The sequence below is a fragment of the Phycomyces blakesleeanus genome, assembly GCF_001638985.1.
Source record: "Phycomyces blakesleeanus NRRL 1555(-) unplaced genomic scaffold PHYBLscaffold_18, whole genome shotgun sequence".
In the NCBI taxonomy this organism is placed as follows: domain Eukaryota; kingdom Fungi; phylum Mucoromycota; class Mucoromycetes; order Mucorales; family Phycomycetaceae; genus Phycomyces; species Phycomyces blakesleeanus.
In genome coordinates this window covers 212,090-233,681 of record NW_017265151.1, presented here as the reverse complement: position 1 = coordinate 233,681, position 21,592 = coordinate 212,090, and the positions used below count along the sequence as shown (strand labels likewise).

General features: G+C 35.0%; 6 protein-coding genes across 6 annotated transcripts in view; 2 read left to right on the top strand and 4 right to left on the bottom strand.

Annotated features, from left to right (window-relative positions):
• Window positions 1-614: 614 nt before the first annotated feature.
• PHYBLDRAFT_148372 (helix-loop-helix DNA-binding domain-containing transcription factor) lies at window positions 615-2,507 on the bottom strand (the record flags this gene model as incomplete). Its single annotated transcript, XM_018432076.1, has 5 exons — window positions 615-631; window positions 736-1,833; window positions 1,912-2,075; window positions 2,230-2,269; window positions 2,405-2,507. The coding sequence occupies 5 exons, from the start codon at window positions 2,505-2,507 to the stop codon at window positions 615-617; spliced, it is 1,422 nt and encodes a 473-aa protein (XP_018288494.1).
• Window positions 2,508-9,297: 6,790 nt separating this feature from the next.
• PHYBLDRAFT_70627 (hypothetical protein) lies at window positions 9,298-12,581 on the bottom strand (the record flags this gene model as incomplete). Its single annotated transcript, XM_018442310.1, has 7 exons — window positions 9,298-9,347; window positions 9,858-10,441; window positions 10,490-10,986; window positions 11,033-11,384; window positions 11,435-11,933; window positions 11,990-12,217; window positions 12,293-12,581. The coding sequence occupies 7 exons, from the start codon at window positions 12,579-12,581 to the stop codon at window positions 9,298-9,300; spliced, it is 2,499 nt and encodes an 832-aa protein (XP_018288493.1).
• A 237-nt stretch (window positions 12,582-12,818) lies between these two features.
• On the top strand, window positions 12,819-13,166 carry PHYBLDRAFT_70628 (hypothetical protein; the record flags this gene model as incomplete). Its single annotated transcript, XM_018442311.1, has 1 exon — window positions 12,819-13,166. One exon carries the CDS (start codon window positions 12,819-12,821, stop codon window positions 13,164-13,166), a length of 348 nt encoding a protein of 115 aa, XP_018288492.1.
• A 1,508-nt stretch (window positions 13,167-14,674) lies between these two features.
• On the bottom strand, window positions 14,675-17,143 carry PHYBLDRAFT_155921 (hypothetical protein; the record flags this gene model as incomplete). Its single annotated transcript, XM_018433451.1, has 11 exons — window positions 14,675-14,738; window positions 14,894-14,940; window positions 15,034-15,135; window positions 15,267-15,341; window positions 15,463-15,788; window positions 15,948-16,061; window positions 16,196-16,314; window positions 16,410-16,579; window positions 16,678-16,793; window positions 16,895-16,945; window positions 17,050-17,143. 11 exons carry the CDS (start codon window positions 17,141-17,143, stop codon window positions 14,675-14,677), a joined length of 1,278 nt encoding a protein of 425 aa, XP_018288491.1.
• Window positions 17,144-18,559: 1,416 nt separating this feature from the next.
• PHYBLDRAFT_70630 (hypothetical protein) lies at window positions 18,560-19,452 on the top strand (the record flags this gene model as incomplete). Its single annotated transcript, XM_018442312.1, has 4 exons — window positions 18,560-18,722; window positions 18,748-18,817; window positions 18,843-19,096; window positions 19,187-19,452. The coding sequence occupies 4 exons, from the start codon at window positions 18,560-18,562 to the stop codon at window positions 19,450-19,452; spliced, it is 753 nt and encodes a 250-aa protein (XP_018288490.1).
• A 227-nt stretch (window positions 19,453-19,679) lies between these two features.
• The window catches only part of PHYBLDRAFT_182393 (GPI transamidase GPI16), a 4,408-nt gene continuing 2,495 nt past the window's right edge, over window positions 19,680-21,592 (bottom strand). The window contains exons 8-11 of the mRNA XM_018438611.1: window positions 20,811-21,011; window positions 20,533-20,713; window positions 20,366-20,416; window positions 19,680-20,286 (exon numbers count right to left, since the gene is read on the bottom strand). Of these exons, the coding sequence (XP_018288489.1) occupies window positions 20,019-20,286; window positions 20,366-20,416; window positions 20,533-20,713; window positions 20,811-21,011 (701 nt within the window). The 3' untranslated portion in view covers window positions 19,680-20,018. The remainder of the gene's footprint in view (window positions 20,287-20,365; window positions 20,417-20,532; window positions 20,714-20,810; window positions 21,012-21,592) is intronic.

Genomic DNA, 21,592 nt, shown 5'->3' with positions numbered 1-21,592 from the left:
GGAATAAAATAGAATAGTAGGAAATAAATAAGAAGAAGATGAAGAAGAAAAAAGAAGCATATTATAGAAAAAGAGAGAGAAAAACAAGAAACAAAAAAAATGGGAAAAAATAGTAATAAAAAAAATATTGCATACTGTTTGAAATTCACTAGATATTTTGTGATTTTTTTTTTTGGATTTTTTTTGTTGGATTTTTTTTTTCGTCTTCGATACAAGGGAAAATCGAGATTTTTTTTTCGATCTTTGCTGATCATTTCGTGAGTTGCTTTACTTTTTTTTTCATCGAGAAAAAAAAATGGGTTATATGATTAGGGTTTGAGCATTTGTGAGTGGTTGATTTCTTGGTTGGGTTGAGGTTGAGGTCGAGGTTGGATTGAATTAGAGTTGATTGAGTTGATTGAGAGCAGCCTTTTGTGTTTGTGTTTGTGTATGTATGTGCGTGTATAGTTTCTTTCTTGGTTATTTGCGGCTGAATCCAAATGATGGTTTTTGCTTGTGATGTTGAAAGGTAAAAACAGGATAAAGGATGCTTTTAGAAAAATGCAAAAATAAAATAAAATAATAAAATAAAATAAAATGGAAAGAATAGTAATAGGAAAGTCCATTTCAATCATCTAGATGTATGGATAGCCTATAGGTAAATAATCAAGTAATAAATGTATATAATATTAGTATTTTTCGTAATTATCTTGGGATTTCAATACACTCAAAATAAATAAAATAGTAAAACCTTACCATTGCTTGACATATTTTGCATAAATATCGGTGACATATCTTCTTGTTCAATGTAAGATGTAATGAGAGACATCTCGGCACTCGTGACAGGTAAAGGCATGTTGAAGAGTGGGTCTGTGGATGGAACACCAAAATAATAATAAGATTCAAGATTGTTGTAATCGATTGCTTCAGGATACTGAGTCGATGGTGTTTGGTTTAATGGTGTGTGGGTGGGCTGATGTAACCCACCAGCTCCACACATGTTTTGTGGCATCTGTACCATCTGTGAATCCATAAAATAAGAGTCCGTTGTGTTCATATTAGTCTGATCAAAGCTGTACATCGCGCTTTGTCCAGCCAAATTGTCAGTTAGCCAAACTTGCTCAAGAGGAGAAAGAGTGTCGTCTAATTGGGGCATCAGTGCTGGATTGACCGATAAAGGATATGGAGAATGAGCAGATAAATAAGGAGCACTAAACAGAGGAGGAAGTGGGTGAGGTGGTAGGGGAGAGATGGTCGATGAAGATAAGTAAGATGGTGAGGACAATGGGGTCTGGGTGGCCAAGAGGGTAGCGACTGTGTTTGTGTCGACTACTGGCATTGGCGTTGGAGCTTTAATTTGCGCTGGCACTGGCACTGGCACTGGGGCTGGAATTGGCATTGGTACTGGAACTGGAACTGAACCTGAGCCTGAGCCTTCTTCCTGAAAAGCCTGCTGTTGAGTGCCTGGGGATCTCTTGGTTTGTTCCCGATCTCGTTCCTGTTTCTGTTCCTGCTCAAACTTGACTTTCTGTTTGGGTCTCATCTGAGGGTGGAGCTTTGAAGTGAATTTCTTGAGGAATGATCTGGATGACTTTTTCTTGACCACACGAGCAGATGGAGTAGGAGACACTGGCGACGAGATTTTCTTGCTACCTGCTCCGATGCTGTTTCCACTCACAGTACTAGTAGTAGCTATGTTTTCAGGGCTTTTCTTGGTCTGGAAGGAATCTAGATGGAGTTTCTTTTTCAAAAACGCACTTGATCTGTGGGCTTGTTTTCGTAGTTTTTCATTTTCTTCTCGCAAGATTCGCAGCTGTTTCTGATACGTTGATTCACGCTGAACAGATGTGGAAACTAGACAAGATGATTTATTATTATTAATACTATTACTGCTGCTATAAGCTGGTATTGCTTTCTAGTTTTGCTATTTACCATATTCCAATGATCTTGTGATAATCATGGTTTTGCTGGGACGACGAACGGTCTGAAGAGAAGGTAATGCATGCGCAAGTTGCTGGTACTTTGTATTGAGACCTTCTCGACGCTGACGTTCGAGAGCATTGTGGGCAGATCTTTTATCGCTATTAGCAATGTCACTGTGATTGAAAGCGAAAAGAAAAAGAATGATAGTAATCTGATGGTGAGAAAAGGAGACTTGCTAATAGCAGCAATACAACAGAGAAAGAAAGAAAGAAAGAGAGAGAATATAGTCGATCTCCTTATTTGAATCATAATATTCTTACTATTTACCTTTCTTCAACTGGTGACATGTTGGATGAAAATGAAATACCTGTGTAAATAAAAGAATAATATTAATATTAATCAATAAACTATAATGATAATAATGTGAAGAATTATGTATGTAGCTTTAATTTTCAGCGCTAAATAATTATCCAAATAATATACAAGCAGAAAAAAAATGTACCAAATGGGTGAGATGGAGTCACGGCAAATGCACCGATAAAATCGCTGATAGTGTGTTGGGCGGATTTTCCAGAGTTTGATGTCTTTTTCTTGTCTGATGGCATGTTTCTTTGCTTTCTTAAGATGAATATGTATGGGTATGGGTATGTATTAATTTTGCAATATAATTACTGGTAATGATAGTAATAATAATATATTTTGTATATATATATATATATATGTGTGTGTGTGTGTGTGTGTGTTATGTCTGTATAATCAGTGGATAAAGAGAAGTGGAAACATCAAATTGTACGTGTCTATATATACGTCCCTGAATCAATTGTTTAAAGTCCGCTAGTGTTACCAGTAATAACAGTATTTTTTTTTGGTACATGCTGTTTTTCTATAACTAATCAATTCGACGCTTGAGAAGTGCTTAGCTTTTACAGTGAATAATAAATAGTACATTTTACAATTAGAATCACTTGTGTAGTATTTATTGCACTACAGAAATGCAGCCATAGATCAAGCAAGTGGTAATTATAGTCAAAACCATATATAAATATATATAATAAGAAATTATAATGATAATTATGCTTTTTTTTTCTTTCTTTAAAATAAAAAATATCTACACTATTCCTATGTTAATCTCTGGCTCACTATACTAAAAGGAGGTCCTGAGTTATATATGTTTATATATGTAAATACAGATCAAAAGCGTAAGCGAATGCAAGCTTACTATTTTTGAAAATATCAAAAAAAGAAGTCCATATTACATTATCTTGCCAGTAGTAAGCCTATGTTAATTTCACTAAAAAAAAAACGTCTGTGCATAGTGTTGTAGCTTGTTTTTTTTTTCTTTTTGGTTTGTTTGTTTGTTTGTTTTTTTTTTTTTGGTTTTTCTTGTCAGAAGCAAATTAATTCAATTCAAATACTGGATACTTGACATGTAGGCAGTTTGGTATATTCTTCTTGTTTTTCTAAAAAATATTCTTCTAGCTTGAATCAGCTTATTGTTAGTAGCTTATTTACTTCCAACTGGGCCACCACGACCAACCACAAATCACCAAAAGCATGGGTTCTAAAGCTCTTTTGTAATTAGAGAAGGCAAAAGCTACATGCACATACATATTCTCTATCTCTCTCTCTCTTTTTCTCTAGTAGTCATTAATTAGGAATCTTGGTACTATTTCAATTATGCTTAATGATCGCCCTTGGCTCATTTGAGTTCATCCAAAATTAACAGGTGAACAGGATACACGATTATTGGTTTATTACCTCTTGTATTATCAAAGATACCTTTCTTGTATAGACTGTATGTTCTTTGCTGAAATCAGACCAGTGTATGATATCATTCTTTAATACAAATATACCCATAGATACATAGATCCATGTATAAGTCTCTCTAGATTTTAATCTCTTTTGTCAAATCGAACCAATTCTAGTGCTCTAAATTCTCGAGGCATCCTCTTTTTTTTTACTAACATTTTCTTCCCCCTTTCGTCTAATCCACTCTCTCGTGATGCTTTGACGTTTTTGGTAGAGGACAGAGAAACTGCAATTCAGCCCAATGTAGGGTCCCCTTTATTACTATTCCTATTATTATTATTATGTATGTATTTATGTATGTGTGTGTGTTTTATTCATCTCGCAGTATTGAGAATATTATCTCTATACATATATTTTTTAATTAAATCCGAAGAATCGGTTAACTGACCAGATCATTGGCCCGATTTTATTATTATTCTTATTATTATTATTATCTATTTTCTCAAGAAACAAATTCTTGCTTATAGTTTGTAAATATTTTATAAGTTGGATACAATCTAGAGCCATAATACACATATTAAAGACTTTGTTTCTTAAAGATTTACTCTTCTCACTAAGATATTTATGCTCTTAATTCTTTTACAGAAAGAGATAGAGAGAGAGAGAGAGAGAGAAAAATACCCCTTGTCAAATTCCATTATTGAACAACTAGCATGATTTAGAAAGCATTTCTTTTAAAAAAATTTTGACAATAATTAGGATTTCTCTCTATGATTATTAGTAGTAGTATTATTATTATTATTTTTAAAAAAAAATACAATTCGAGAGCTTTCTCCTAACTTTTAGACTGTGGTGGAATGTAAACACCGACAATCTCGATCTGTAATATAAAAAATACTTTAATCGAAAGTAAAATATATAGATATAATATATATACGGGGTTATTCTCTTTTTTGTATGTTACAAATTCATACTATAAAAATAAAATAAGATCAAGCTGCAATATGTCTTTGACTATTTGATAGGAATAAAGATGTATGTAAAACAAAATATACAATCACTTAAACTTTTATTTTTATTTTTTATTTTTTATAGTATATCATATAATATCTGATTACAAAACGTGCGTAACACAATAGCCCGGTGAAGAGAGATTTGTATATAAAAAGAAAACTCTGCTTGTACAACACACATTTTTGAAAACGGCTTGCAATCTTTTTTTTTCTTTCTATTTGTCGAATTTGGCGTCAGCATTTACAATTGAAAAATAAAATCAATTTATTATTTTAATATTTCGTTTTATTTTATATTTCTTTTAGGTCATACTGCTAGCGAGTTCCAGAGATCGAGAATTAAGATACATTTCTTTGATACCTATATCTATCTCTCTTTGTTTTTGGCTTCTTATCAAAACCCTTGTGTATCTAAATTACAAAATAATTTCTGTAAATCGTTAAAGATCGAGGGGCCTTGTATCTTTTTATTTTTCTTTCTTTTTTCAATCTTGTGGGAGAGAAAAGTGTAATTATGATTATGATTATAATTATAATTTATAAAGGCAATGGTAATGGTAATGGTAATAAGGAATATAAATATAAATATAAATATAAATAATAATAATAGTAATAAGTTGCATGTATATACATTTACTTCTTGGAAATAGAGAAAAATTCAGAAACGGTTACTTTGCTTTCTTTAATTTTTATTTTATTTTTTAAGAAAAAAAAACCACTGTAAGGGTGTAGTGAAATTCTGAGCTAATTTAGATAGAGAGAGCGTAGGAGGAGGGGGTGGGGATTTCTTTATTAGCCGAGAGGTTTTTAGGTTATTAGAATAGGGAAAAAAAAAAGGGAGTTAATGACTTAATTTGAATGAAGTCAACGGCTACTTTCTCTATATATTATTCCGTATTCAAAAGGAGATATCCAGGGTAAAATCTATTGACAGGTCTAAAAATGTTAATAATATTAGGGAATATTAGCTCAGTTACTGCTTTTATAAGAACATTACTGGGCATTAGCTAGCTTGACCTCCTAAATATATTATGAATGCATAAAAAATATACTTCACTTTACTGCTACTACTACTGCTACTACTTTTCTCAGCATCGTCATCGTCATCGTCATTGTTATAATTATCATTACTATTGTACTCTTTACAACCAAAGGGCCTTTACATTCTATTATTACCTTGTAGGAAGTTTGAGTCAGGATTAAAAAAAAACACTTAACCTGGTGACCTCACCATAAGTTTCCCGCTTATTTTCTTTTGTCTGCATGCCTTTTTCTTTCTTTCTTTCCTTTTTCTTTATTTTTAGGTCACAGCAGTAAAATGAAGTCTTGTAATGTAGAAAAAGAAATTCCTTGTTATGGAATGTGTTATGTGTTTTGATTTATTTTTGAATGTAGCATGTGTGTGTGTGTGTGTGTGTGCATGCTGTGTATTTCTAATGTATGGGTATACAGAATTCATTTAAGCTATATATTCCTTCTTCTTCTTTTGATTGACTATTTTAAGAATTGTCATGGTAACAACATCAGCATATGTAACATGCAGTAGCAATATGTTGCCATGGTGTCTCCAAATTGTTGCTATGGTAACAAATTGAAATAAATAAGCTACTTTACACAATTCCTTTATTAGCCAAGGTGTTGACTCCACATGATTATTCTATTACAAGGAAAATATAGATGTCTTCATTTTTTAATAACAATAACAACAATACCTGAACAGCTATATTAAAGTAAAATAACTCGAGAACTATTGTTTATTATATAATTTGCTATAACATGCTCTCTATTTTTTTCGATATATATGTATATTAACCAAGGGTTTCTATTTTTTCTTCTTTACCTTGTGTATAATTCCAACTACAGTTGGTCAAACTGGTTATAAATCCACTGAAAAGAAGGATCTGTAGAGGAAGGATGGGAAGAAGAAGGATAAGAGAAGCAACCCAAAAAAAGAGAGAGAGGGGACTGTGATCGAAGATTACTTAAAATCTCTCTGATGCAGAGAATCGGTACGACCTTAAAGTTGGCAAGCACCATGAAAAAGTTTGTTGCTTTTAGGCTTGTAAGAGATCGGCAACTTCTAGCTTTTTCTGGGAGGTTTTCCATATTTGTACATTTGCCAACGAGAAGTAATGCTCAAGCGTTGTGGCGGAATCTAGCAAATGTATAAAGAAAGGCAATTTTTTGACGCACGGTCAACGGATACGGAAAAAAACTAGACATACGTATTTGTGTATCTATATTTTTGTGTTTCGGCTGTGTACATGTGCGTGTGTGTTTGTGTACACACCCACATGCACATAAAAGACCATAGGTAGTATATGGCGCTACTAATAAGTTTCGGGAAAAAGAAAGAAAGTAAAAAATTGACCAAGCATTCAATAAGCATCTGCTACAAAACAACATTTTTTCTGTGTTTTTTTCTTGGACTTTAAGCTTTAATATTATTCCACTGAAAGTAAAGGACCTAAAGATGGCTTAGTCCAAAGAAAATACACTTCTTCCCTTTCATTTCCTTCCCTTTTTTTCTTTTCTTTTACAAAAAATAAACTTAATTACAATAAGCATCTCATTTTAGATATTCCCTGTGGTCACTAAAGGTGTGCAATTAACGCATTGAGCCAACTACTAATATCACTGGCGTAGATCTCTCTCTCTTTCTCTCTCAGCGTGTGTGTGTCTGTGTGTGGAATCACACAGCCGCAGCATTGATGTAAAAAAAAATTAAAAAAAATTAAAAGCTCTAAAACTAGATTTTCACTGGATATATAGTATCTAATACTTGTAATAATTTTAACATGCTAAATCTTTAATATGAGTATTGTGGATATGATGCTAATATTATTCACTATTAACTGTGTACATATCTGTAACTTGGCTTATCAACTTTCTTTAATATCATACCAATATAAAATTTAGGTTTAGAATTCCTTTAAAGCAAAGAATATAATAAAACCAGCTGTGTTGTTATTAAACTTTATTGATTGATCAATGGATCTTGGCGAATTAAAAGAGTACTATATGAGATACCATGATAAACGCACACGTACATGGTTCTTAAGGTTGTTGCTTTTTTTTATTTTTGGTAGAATAGCGAGGTATCCATGCTTTGTAACCAGCAATAGAGTTTTGTATTTATCTTTATAGACTACTGAGATTATATAGATGTCCAAACTTTTGTATATTCTAGGAGCAAATGGCAGAAAAAAAAATGAAAATGAAAATAACAGTAACAAAAATAATGATTTTGTTATAGAGATGATCCTTGGTATATTAAACGTGGTAAAGAAACAGAAAAAAAACCCTTTATTTTATTTTAATAAATAGACAATCCATTCTCCATTCTCACTCTGTTTTATATATATAAAATAAAATAAAATAAAATAAAATAAAATATACTCCGTTAACAATGAACCCATTTCTTGGATCATTGTTAAGTCTGACCGAGTCACTATTAATTTATTTATTCTATATTTTATTTTTAAAAAGAAAAAGGTTTCAATTTTCTGCTAATGTTTTTTGAAACATTGATTATCGTTACAAAGTTTGTCATTGAAAATAAACTAAAAAGATATATGATTGACCCATCTGTATAAAGATTACTCGTGCTTGAAAAAGAATAATATATGGAAAACAATATATTCGAGCTTCCTGTGTTTCTAGTGTAAGCCATACGCAAATTCGCACATATATACATATAATAGTAATAATATCTGTTAAAAGATTGCTAATAAAATACTAATTATTTAAATAATTGTAATTTGATAACATCAAATATATATATAGGTTCAGTACAAATGATTACCTTGATAAGAAATATCTTTTAAATTACTTTTTCTTTTAAGCAAACTATATATAAGCACCTATTATAGCTACCTGAAAAACAACAACAACGAAAATAATTACAGCACGGGATTTTCTTTTTGTTCTTGAGTTACCAATGCTGTTCCATAGTTCATATAAGCCAAATAACGAGTGAGTATACACACTAAATTTAAATTATATATATATAAAACTTTATATTACAGCCATTTATTATGATTTAATATATGTATATATTAATTGCTTTTATACACTGCTAACAAGCCAATGAAAACTAAACGAATAATAAGAATACATATTAAAAAGAAAAAAAAAGGTTGTGATTTCTCTAGGAGAAAAATATAAAAGAGCATAAAATTTTGTATAAAAACTGATGTAAAGATATACATATATAAAACACATTGAGCTTTTTGGTTTTTTTTCTCTTTCTTTCCTCCCCTTGAAACAGATATTGGGATCAGCGGGTTATTAAAACTTTAAACTGTAAATGTAACCTGGTAACGATAAACATGTGTGTAACATTTTTCCTTCATTTTCGTTTTTCATTTTCATTTATATTTTTATGTATTTTATTTTCCTTGTCGTCAAAAAGTTCGATTCTTATCGACTGTGCTACGAAATTATGTCATTGTATTTTGGAAGAAGGATTTTTTTTTCAAAAGAAAAAGAGAAAAGGAAAAGGAGTAGGAAGGAGGAGGAGAAAAGATGAGCAGGAGGAGGACATTGTTTGACTGGTACAAACACACACACAAACAATTATTCTCCGTATTATACAAGTTCAATAACCTAGATTGCTTTTATTATATATTAATTATACAACATAATCGGCTGGGTTGTACAAAATACTAACTATAAACATCACTAATAATATATATATATATAAAAGATTCAAAGGAAAAAATATAGCCAGAATGGAAGTATCGGCACACTTTTTGTTTGACAGCGCGATACCTTAAATATTACACTATAGAAAATAATGTGCAAGGATTTCCAAAAAAAAACTGCACATCTGCAAAATCTTTGCACATATTTAAAACTCCTGTTAGCCTTTCTAAATTTAGAGCAATTTAAACCCTTTTTAGAAGCTCTGTGCCGGTAATCATAATTTTTTTGGTTGTTTAACTCAGACAGCCGTTTTAAATGAGAAAAGAAAGAGGAGTGTTGTTTTTTGTTTGCAAGTTTGATCAAAGTCAAGAACACAGCCAATCAATTAGATATACCATAAATTCGGTTTTTCTGGCGTTGAAAAATTTTAAATCAAATGGTAATAGCAACAGATTTTGCTATTGTTTTGGGTGATTTTTTTTAAAGAAATTAAATGTTTATATATGTATTAAAAGAATAGGGAAAAAAAAACAAAGAAAAAAAAACCTATTGGTTGTATTTTGGCGAAGGCCAGATAATGTGCCGAATGGCCTCGTCGTTTGGGTCGTGGACGAGGCCAGCGATCCCCTTGATAGACTTCACGTCCACCACCTTCATCGTTTTCCTCAAAGGAAACAATGCCTTCTCTTGCCCAGAAAGGCACCAAACTGCGGACCAAGTCCTGGCACTCTATGCCAATGGCGGCAGCCAACTCAGCCAGAGAGCTTCGAGTTGGCCTGGACCAAAGTTGAGGACCAGCAACATCGTTACTTGCAACCTCGAAGTTGCTGGTCCTTCTGTCATTTGTGGCACAAATGACAGGTCGGCAACCAAGACAGTGATTGATTGCTGCCTTTCTGAGCAAGAGATTCTCCATGTTCTTTCCTGGTTTCTTTCTCGACTTGATTGCCGCGCTGTAGACACCGATTGTCCTTTCGATTGGCCTACAACTGCATGCCCGCAGAGGACTCATCTCCCGCATCATATAGCCGAGATGAACCAGCATATGCTGGTTCATCACGAAAACCGTAGGCTTCAGCCTCTTTTCTTCGATCTCACAACGGAGGAAGGCATGCCAGCGACCAATGGCCCTATAAAGATGATTAAAACACTGATCAGCATATATCCGATTGACTTACTCCTCTGTTTCTTGGATATTGGCAGCAGTGATCCTCCACTGCTGGGAAATTCTGCATGCAGTAACAAGTTTCATCACTGCTGCTTTCGTACGATCAAAAACGAAATGATCGACGACAATCGTTGGAACAACAAACAAGAGGAAGTCTATCCAATCGACAGCCTTCCTCTTGCCGTTGGATTCCTTCAAGGATCTCCACGTTCCCGTGAAATCGGCTGGTATATCGGCCCTGGATGCGCAAATTGCTTTGTCGATATCTTCCAGACTGACATCCAGGGCAAACGGGTATCTGTGGTGTTTCAACCGGTCTTGCAAGTGAATGCCATGTGCATTTCTTCCACCGTCATTGATCGTGGGGCAGAATTTTCCTCCAAGTGCAACGTACAGCTGCTGGCCTGTACCGTGACCTAGAAGGTGCATCTCATCCAGTCCGAAGAAAGCAGTACTGGTCATTGTGGGCAAGTCCTTGAAGACGTTGGGCCCTTTGACGCCGTACATCTAAAACGGTATCAATATTTATTTTGTTTAACAGTTTACAACTTACGCCTCCAACGGACTGGTGCAAACTCTCTTCTGTTCTCAACAGTGACGGTCCGTCTCTTTCCACAATACAAGTCGTGCTTGAATCTCTTGCACCATACGAGATGCAAGCTCTGCATCCGTGATGGGCATTGTGATGTGCCAGGTTCATCAAGTCAGAGACGGCTGGAGTATCTCCAGTCGCCATGACAAGATGAACCTTGGCAATCACCAGTCCAGAATCAGTCTGAAACTGCAGGCCATTTGCCCCCAAGTTTCTCAGGTCATCGAGAACCGGCTCCAAAAACGAAGCGATATCTTTCGGATGGTTAGGTCCTGGTATGATAGCCAACTGCATCATGTTACCTGCCTTGTATCTAAGTAGTTCGTATTAGTAACTTTATCTAAATTATTTTTTTTTAAATACCTTTTTTTAAGATCGATATTCAGGTTAATACCATGAATAACAGAGGATGACATTTTGGCATTTTTAAATGGGTTGAACTGGTCAACAAACATGGACACCAAAATGTCATCCAGACCAACCACTCCACAATCAAGTAACCGTCCGACTGCGTCTCCATCGAAGATGTCTTCACGTACATCTTCACGTCTGCCAGCCAAACACCTTGTACCATAGGCCATCTTGGCCCGTTCCTCGGGGTGGGCGAGTTTGAACCGCAGTTGCTCTGAGAGAGGCACGATCTGAAAGGTCTGTGCAGGCTTTACACTCGCTCTCTCCACTTTGTACCTGTCCTCACCGCAATGAGGACATGTCTCATCCTCGTCGATGAAGTCTCCTTCTTCTACTGTTGAGAACCGGAAGCATCCATTTATGCACATATCGTATGCAACGGACTTCACTGGGTACTCCTCCTTCAACAAGGTGTCTACCCTGTAGTATGACAGAAGGGAATCCACTTTACCTAAAATGGTGGTAAGTGCATGTGATATAAAAAGAGTATACTAATTATAAACTTACTGGATCCAAGTTCTGCCATGTACTTGTTGACAATTTTTATGCCTTTGTCATAGACTTCACGAGAGACGTTGTTCTCAAAAAACATGGAAAACAATTCCAGACTGACAGCCTGTGCACGACTGTTGGACACGTGTGTGGGAACAAAATGTTCATAATCAGTGACACGGTCTACTGGAGCATTGTACACTCTGTCAGGGTTACGGACACGCGAATATCCATAGTCATTATCTGATATATTTAGGGTTTTAGAGTTAGATACAATTATATTTAATACTAATGTTTTTTTAGTTGTTTATTTCTTACCAGACATATAGTTGATGTTTTCGTTGATTTCCTCAACAGACTCTACTTGAACATCATCGGTGTCCATACTCTCTGCTTCATTGTGATTGCTATTGCCTGCAGCCAAGAACTTGTCAAAGTCCATAGGGGCAGTGGTAGCAACCTTGTTCCTGTTGTTGAATTTTTCACAGGCTTGGGCAATAATACGGTCTTCAATCCGATTTGAGCGTTTAACAAAAAACGAATCATCAAGCATATGACCACTTGTTCTGGTCTCAGAGTCATTGTTAAGTAAATCTTTGATATTCATTTTGGTTTATGTTTGTATGTTAAAAGAAGTAGGGGTGTAAGGTTGCGAAAAATGTTCACGAGGTGAGAATATTTTTTATTATATTAGTATGTTAGTAGTAAAAATTACAAGTGTATTAATTGTCTTGAAAAAAAAAGTCAAAAGGATTTTGATTGTTTGTTTTTAAATTAATTTTTACTCATTTTTCTTCGACTCACTTCGCCCCTTTCATTTTATTCTCCAACTATATTTTTTACCATGTCAACACACGAAATTACACAAATACTTGAACGTCTGGCATACTTAGAAGATTCTAATGCTTCACTAAGAACTAAAGTTGCTTTATTGGAAGATAGGCTCGAATCCTTGACCAACAATTGCGAGGCGGAACTAGCTCTGTCAACTAGAGACAACGCTCGGACTTCGATGATGTTATTGCCTGCAACTGGGGACCGTGACATCAAACGCCCTTCACTCCATGGGAAGCCAGAAGGTTGGAATCAGTCGACGAAATGCTTCAAGGGGGTGTTGGCCGCACACTTTACTGGAGGTGACCTCGACAAAGCTGAATTGGTGTACAAGGCAGTGGACAATTTTGACCAATGAGTGAATAGATAAATTTACTCAAACAAGGTCTAACTCATCTTAATATATGTATTTTACTGGCTGGAAAGGGTTGTACAACACTAGATAAAGTTCAAAGTCCTGGTATTCTACGGATCCAATTTGCTAAGAGATGTAGCACTAACAGAGTTATAAGTGACTTTTATTGAGCCATTGAGAATGTACAGTTTTGCACATAATTGCTTGAAATGTGCACTGCGGAACTACAATTTGTGTCATTTCCTACAGTGTTTCCTACAGTGTATGCTTCCCATTTGCTTAAGTAGGTAACACTAATGATTAAATACTAATTTTCTATTGGTCTAGAGCAAATGTGTAATTTTGCACATAATTGCTTGAAATGTGCACTGCGGAATTACAAATTGTGCCATTTCCTTCAGTATATTGTTTATATATGTGTAAGCAGAATTTTATACTACAAAAAGGCACAATATATACGTATATAAAACAGGTTGAGGCTGAGAATTTATCCCAAAGCTCAAACAACGTTTTATATGGTTATCAATACAATTATATAATAGACTCTTTCACTATTTAAGATTCTGCAAATAAACCTTACTACGTTCTCCTTTATATTGCTATAGATCCCATGCAATTTCTTTTTTTGAAAGTTTATATTAACATTTACATTTACATTAAGAATCAGTACTACTATTATACACAAGGTACCTATTGTAAACTCCCTTTAGAATCCTTACTATTCTTCCATTGCCTATCTATTTTATCGAGCTCGTGAATCATACATCATTTCTCTTGCTCTTCTTTTTCTTTGCCTTTGGACTTTATTGAATTTCCCCCCCTTCTTCTTTCTTCTTCTTTGTTATTATTTATTTATTTAGTATTTTAATTATTATTTAAGATTATTTTCTACTTTCATCTTATTCAAGTAAGAATAAAGGCGTAAGGAATAAAGGTGCGTGCGCCCAATTGACTATACTTTTTCCCCCATGTTTATAGTTTTAGATTCTAAGCCAAGGAAGAAAAGAAAGAAGAGCATATGACTTGGTTGTATATGCGTGTGTAAATAGGCAAGTCTTTGGCGCGTCTTTGGATCACTTTTGCAACCACATTTCTCATAAAATTTTAACTTTTTATTTTAGTTTATCTTGTATATGTTTTTTTTTTGCATTTACAAACAAAACAAAACCTGTCAAGTCATCATCCACCCCCTCCTTCGTTGATTCTTTTCTGGAATTAGTTGTTTTTGTGGTATATACTGCGGTACATTGTTATTGCTACGAGGGTTTTCTTTTTACTGGTACTATTCTGAACACATTTTTCATTGTGGGATTTTTCAGATACTCATATTATCTTTCTCTCTTCTATAGCCCAATGAATTCTTGTGTAAAAGGTAAAGAAACTTTCAAACATAATTTATCATGCTACTCACATACACACATTTTGTAAATTGACCTTGGATCGAACTCCCACGCACATACAATATTTCAGTGATTCTTAATATACATTTATAGCTTTTATTATATTATATTTTATGGTAAAGGTTCGTGGCTGTTTGAGAGTCTATTGAGGTGAAGGTATACATCGGTTCCATACCTATATTAACAAAAAAAAAAAAAACAACGTATGATAATATTAATTATTATTTCCAGCCCAAAAAATACACGCACAATTAATTGATTAATTAATAATAAATATTTGTACATTTCTCACAACAATTATTAGATAATAAAAAAAAACTTCTCCCTTACCCTTCCATGGATACCAGCTTTAGATCACCACCAAAATACTGCGCATACTAGATAAATTATATATATAAAAAGAATCCAATTAGAATTTTCGTACTCATGTCTGTATATTGTGAAGATATACTATGTGTTGGCGTATTTACCAGTCTTGAGATAGGTAAGCCATAGCCAAAACCAGCCATTGGTGCTTTGAATTCGGCATCATCATCTTCTGGTTTGATACTTTGCGCCTGCGCTGTAGTATACTGTTTATACATATAAAAATAAATGTAAAAAAGAAAAGGAATAAAGAGCATCATTAGATCGATTAGTCAATTCGTTCGTCTATATGCCAGCCAGTATATAGGCCTCTTTCCAAACTGCCAATAATATTTACCATGTATGTCCAGACAAGAGGAATCGCAGAACGACTGATTCCTCCACCTTCGTCAGATATCTTGATGGTTATATCCTACACAAATTAATTATTATCATAGCAATTTATTAGTGAGCCATATTATGCACATCATCCATTTAACTTTCCCTTTCTTATGCTCTTTTTGATATCTTTTTTTTTCTTACTAAATACTTACTTCTTTTCCATGGGCAATTATAAGCTTTATTGGTGGGTATTCGTCCTCATAATCTTCGCCATATCGTTCTACAACAGCACGAAGAGAGTTTTTCAAAAGTTCAAATAGGATATGATTGAGGTGGGAAGGCACATAAGTAAACTCTATGTCACCCGGGCAAATCATCTGGATTGGGGGTGCCTTGAACATCCCATAATAATCTTCACACACAAAGCGTGCATTGGCGATCGCATCGGCTGCAATCTCATGGATATTTGTCTTTATACAAATCACTCCCACGTAGTCTTTTCGTCTAAATCGACCATGGTACAATGCTGAATGTTGGCCTTTTTTTTTTAGTTATATATATATTAAAGACAGCAATGTAATACCCAACAGGCACACACACACACACAGAGAGAGAGTTATATAATCAAAGTTTAGTTTTTTTTTTCATGATTATCCCATACACCTTGGTCACCTTACTGTTCTATATAAAAGCTTACCAATCAACATACGAATACCGATACGTGACATGTAAAAACGATCCAGGAAATCCTGGACTTCAGTACCAATAAGGTTTGCATGCGTGTGTTGCTTGTATTCGAGGATTCCACGAGCTGTAAGTATACCAACAATATTAAATGTAAATATGTATACTTTTATCCATTACACACATACACATTTTCTCTTTGAATGCACTCTACTATTGATTTTAATGTTCTTTTTTCTCTATAGCCAAATCTTATCATACCCATTGTAGTTACTACTGGATCATGCCTCCGTTTGATGCACTCGATTGTCTTTACAAAATTAGCAGTATAATCCACCATCTCCGGTGAACAATCTACTTCATCAATATTGTTGTAATATCTATCATAAGCCATTAGATTTCACCATTCACCATTTTTTCTTTCTTTCTTTTTGTAATTTTATTTGACAGACATCTATATCTATACCAAACTCACCTATGTCCAATAGGTACATGGGGATGAAGACTAGAGGAGTTCTTGGGTAGTTTTATAGACGGATTGTGCACATTTGGAGGCAATATAAATCCCTCCTTATTTTTTGAAGCCTCTTTTATACGATCGCGCATAGAATCACTGAGTTTTGGCGACGGAAGATCTAGTAATTGCTATAAAGAATATACTAGTTAAGTTTAAAGTCCCTCTCTTTTACAGACATTCTTCTGGTGTGTGCATATGTATATTATTAATCACTTTTTCTTTTTACCTGGAAAGATTCGGCGTACCAATCCTTGACCTTTACAATTGATGGCATTTTATCCAATCCCTTTGGTAATTCTTCTAGTTCTTTTACTCGATGTGCCAGTCGAATAGGTAGCTCTTCTGTAAATTTTCATTGAATAATTATTGAAAAAAGAAGTTTAAAAAAAGAGATGTTTTTTTTGTATATATAGATATAAAATAAAAGTGAAACCTTGTTTTACCATGCAAAAATTGACTAGCTTTGAAGAGTGTGCCCTTTGAAGGTTTTTGACCTAAAATAAAGAAATAAAGAAAGAAAAAGTCTAAATGAGTATGTCATTCTGGTAATGATGTCCAAGGTGCCAACCACTTTATTCTCTCTTCTTTACTTATTTACCAAAGAGAACCATTTGTCGGAGTGAGACGCCAGTTTGTGGAAACCGCGCAAAATGTTGAACTTTTTCAGAGAGTTGAGGTGTTATCCGAAACATTGTATTATTGCTGTTATTTTTCTTGGCTTGGAAAATATGTTTATATGTACAAATTGTGCAGAAATTATATAATGTATAGTATATAATCTCAAGACAATTAGATAAGGCTAGAGGAAGAGGATGAAGTATAGAGAATGTGTCAAGAGCGAGAGAGTGAGGAGGTTGCAGAAAGAAGAAGGTAAAGAACAAAAGAGACAAAACAAAAGAGGAAAGGAAAAGATAGATAGGTGGGGTGGATCGGGGATGAAGTACAAGGGCATCTTTTTGGGCTTCTGTTCCCCGCACTTTTAATGTATTATATTATTTTATACAAGCATATAATATATACTGTACTATACTATACTATACTATATTATATATACATATTGTATTTTGTATTTGAAGCTTACTCAGGCCAAATATTCAACATAGTACTTGGATATTAAATACAATAACAGATAAGCACCAAGCACAGGCACAGGCACAGGCACAGGCACAGGCACAGGCACAGGTACAGGTACAGGTACAGGTACAGGTACAGGTACAGGTATAGATATATGATTATGTGTATGTATAGGCACAGGTTACAAGATCAGTAAATGACATGTGAATGCGGGACAGTTGATTAAAGAGAATATGCATTCAAATTAATAATGATAGTAAAAAGAAAGAAAGAAAGAAAAAACAGCCTGTATAAAATACAAGCGTCAATGATCGATTGATTATCTTGACTTTACGTATCTGTACACAGGCACATAAATATTACCCAGTCATTGCTCTTGTTTTATCCCCACATGTAATAGGTACCAGAGATACACAAGAAACTATTTTAAAAATTCATTTTATAAAAAAAAATTATAGGATCTACTTTGATTTGGCTTTTATATCCATAATTGCATAATTGCATAATTGCATAATTACATAGCTACATGCATACACAACTCCATAAGGTACATAGACAAGAAGAGCTAACTGTCTGCTTTAGACTTGTGTGGTACACCGGCCATCACCGTCTTGAAATCCGATCTTTTCCTTTGTTTAGCCGACATTTCGCGACATCTGTAACACAAGAATACATGTAAAGAACTCCCCCAATCACACAGACATCTCCACATTTTTCTTCTCTTTGGAGAAATTTCCTTTTCATTTCTATTTCTATTTCTATTATTTTGGATATTCAACAGCCTTAAATAGATAGCGGTAGACAGATGAAAAATTCCGAATAAATATCTTTTTAAAAGATTTGATTGGCTAAGAGCGTGAAAATTCTATTTCAAAATTTGTCCTATGCTTTCAGGCAGGATGGCTCTTTCGCATAACCTAATTTTTGCTTAAAAAACCCCATTACATAAAAACAACCAATCAACCACGCATCCACTCCCATATATGTCCCACCAACATTTTCGACCTAAATAACCTCTGTTTAATCAATTTACCATGATTCCAAAGGCATTCACCAACACGAACGTCTTCAAGACAGTTCTCCCTCGACAGAATGGGTGGTTAAATACTTTGTGCCTCCGAGAACGCCCAGTTAAGAGCCATTATGGAAGACCGGCAAACACGCATAACCGTACACGAAGGACAGTGACAAGCACTTGTTAGAAAGCTATATGTGTTTGCAGCAAAACTCAACGCACTTATACCACAGAACAGCTCCCTCATCGAGAAACTCTGTGCTGTCAATGAGCACATGTATTTTCTGCATAACCAACTCCAGCTTCAGGCACAAGTTCCCGGTGCTACAGCCTTCACCACCACCATCCTCGCACCCACTACTTTTTTTATCTGCTACCAAAAAGGCAACAGGCAAGGAATCCAAGCACTCCAAGCTCACCACTGCCCAAGCCTCCCGCGCCATACAGCCCGAAAGTAGGCCATCCGTGTATTCGTTTGTATACCTGCCCTACTGCAACCACCTCAAGTACTCTCAAGTACGAAAGCTCTTGAGAACACTCAAGATCCAACAGTCATGTGTTTTGGAAATTGCGTTCCCGGAATGCGGCACCCTCTTGCTCCTTGTGCACCATGACTTCCAGAGCAAGATGGGTTAGCTCTTCACAGACAGTGGTATGTCTGTGAAGACCGCTTTTGATACCTTGGATCGTCGGATCCATTGCTGGTCTGACACACCCACAAAACTGACCATGTGTGCCAACGACTTGTCTACAAGCTACACCGCCAACGTCTTCTCGCCCTCTGCCTTCGTCTCTCTCCCGTCTACCTTGAGCAGTATTTGGAAGATTGAACTCTTTTGTCTGGCCTGCCCAAAGTCCGGATTTAAATCCCACCGAGAATTTATGAAGTACTCTGGAAAGGCGAATCGATAAGAGAAGAGTCTCCATCAATTCTTTGGACGATTTGGAGGTGGCTTTACAAGAGAAATGAACCACATTGGGTTGGGAATCTACGGAACGCTTGGCCGAGAGCATACAGAGAAGATACCAGGCTGCAATTGATGCCCATGGAGGTCCCTCAAATAACTAACAATCTACTTTTCATTCGATTTGATTTCTCTTAACATTATTATATGTGAATATATGAACACACACATACAGAAGAAAATAAAAATTCATTATGTATTATATCCTGTGATAGTTAATATATAATTTAGCATAATATAAAAACTACAACAAGAGCAGCAGAAGCATCATCGTCATCATCAATGCACCAGAAGAATTACAAAGCTTATATTTCAATGACAAAACTATTGGCAACAGCTCATAATATAACAAAAAGAAAGTATATATATATATATATGAATTCAATTATACGATCATTTTATAATTATGTATAAAAGGTTCCGTATAACTCTGGTTTACTGTGAGGCATAACACTGTGAGGACAAGTTGTTGAGATAACTAATAAAGTATATATATATATACAATAACGAGAGTTAAGACTTTTTAGGTTTATTGTCTTCAGAATCGACCATGTAAAAGGACCTAATCAAGAGATTGAAGAGAGATCCAAAGAATAGAGCTATAACCGTACATGTCAAGGTAATGACGTTGTATGGCATGCTAAAGTCTGGAGTTGGAAGGCTCACCAACAACGTGTCAGTATAGATTCTCATGCTACTGCTACTCATGCTGTTACTGGCACTAGTATTGGCACTGGTACTGCTATAGTCACTATCATTATCATTACTATAGTAACTACTGCTATTAAAAAAAAATGATAATCGTATTAGAAAAGGATGAGTGAGTCTGGATGTAAAATTATTTAGCCTGGCTTTATTACCTTGTTTGGTTAGTAAGCTTGTTTGGTAGCCAAGCAGTAAGGACAGCGGAGCTATGATGGTTTTGGGGAAAATAAATAAAATAAAATAAAAAAGATGGTTACCAAGGATATCCATGGTATGTTGAGAAAAAAAAAAGAAAAAAAAAACGTGCGTATGAGATTATTACCCGACGTCAAATCCACGGTTCGCATCTGGCCTATGCTCGGTGTATTTTAAGAAAACTTTTTCAAAGTCTACAGACAGTGTGACCACCGATTGAGGAGGAAGATTTAATCGACACTCGAGCATTGTTGGTCTAGCTCTATCAATGGCAGGTTGGTAATACATCTTTTCAATAATATCATCATCTAAATATAAACACAGGTGTACAGAAAAGTGATTGATTAACTTTTATATACATACATACACGTATTGTTGTGTAGACATAGTATAGTCTCTGCTTACCATTTTCTGTTGATCCTAGAACATCAACCTTGAGGGTGTGCAAAAAGAACTTTAGGAACCATGGGGCCGATTCATAGTAGACGACAGGAATACTTTTGTCTGGACTACGGTTGTGAATAGTTATTCTCAGTCCGCCTCTTTCTTGGCCATATCCTGTAAAATAACGCTGAGCAGAAACCACAGGATGAATAGGTTCAAGAGCTAGATGAACAAGATAAATACAAATATCCCAAGGGAGGTTAAGGACATGGATTGATTAAAAATAAATATTCCACGAATTTCTTCTTTTTTTTTTTTTTTTTTGGGGGGGGGGGGGGATTTTTCCTTTATGTACCCCCGAAATTTAAAGACTGGGTCACTCCCGGACATACGGACATCAAGTGGGTGGGTAGCTATAGATACCCATAAAGAAGTATACCTAGATTAGGACCTTGGGTTTCCCCCCTCCCCTCTTTCCTTAAAAGGGGCCCCCCGGGGGATGGATATGTGGGGGGGGGCCCCTACCATTTCCCCCCAAAAAAAAAAAAAATTTTGGGTACCTTGGGGGAAGTCATATACAGCGATCTGTGTATTTTCCGAGGGATGTTCCTCTCCGAATAAAGTTGGACTTGGCTTGAGTTCTCTTTCCTTGGTTACACCCTCCCTGTTGACCAACACACGGGTCTTACGTGCCCATGGACAAAAACCTTTTAATGTTCTCTCCAAGAAGGGCTCCAGTGGCCCAACCTTTAATTATTTAATAATTAATTAATCCCATATATATATATATTTAAACCTTATTA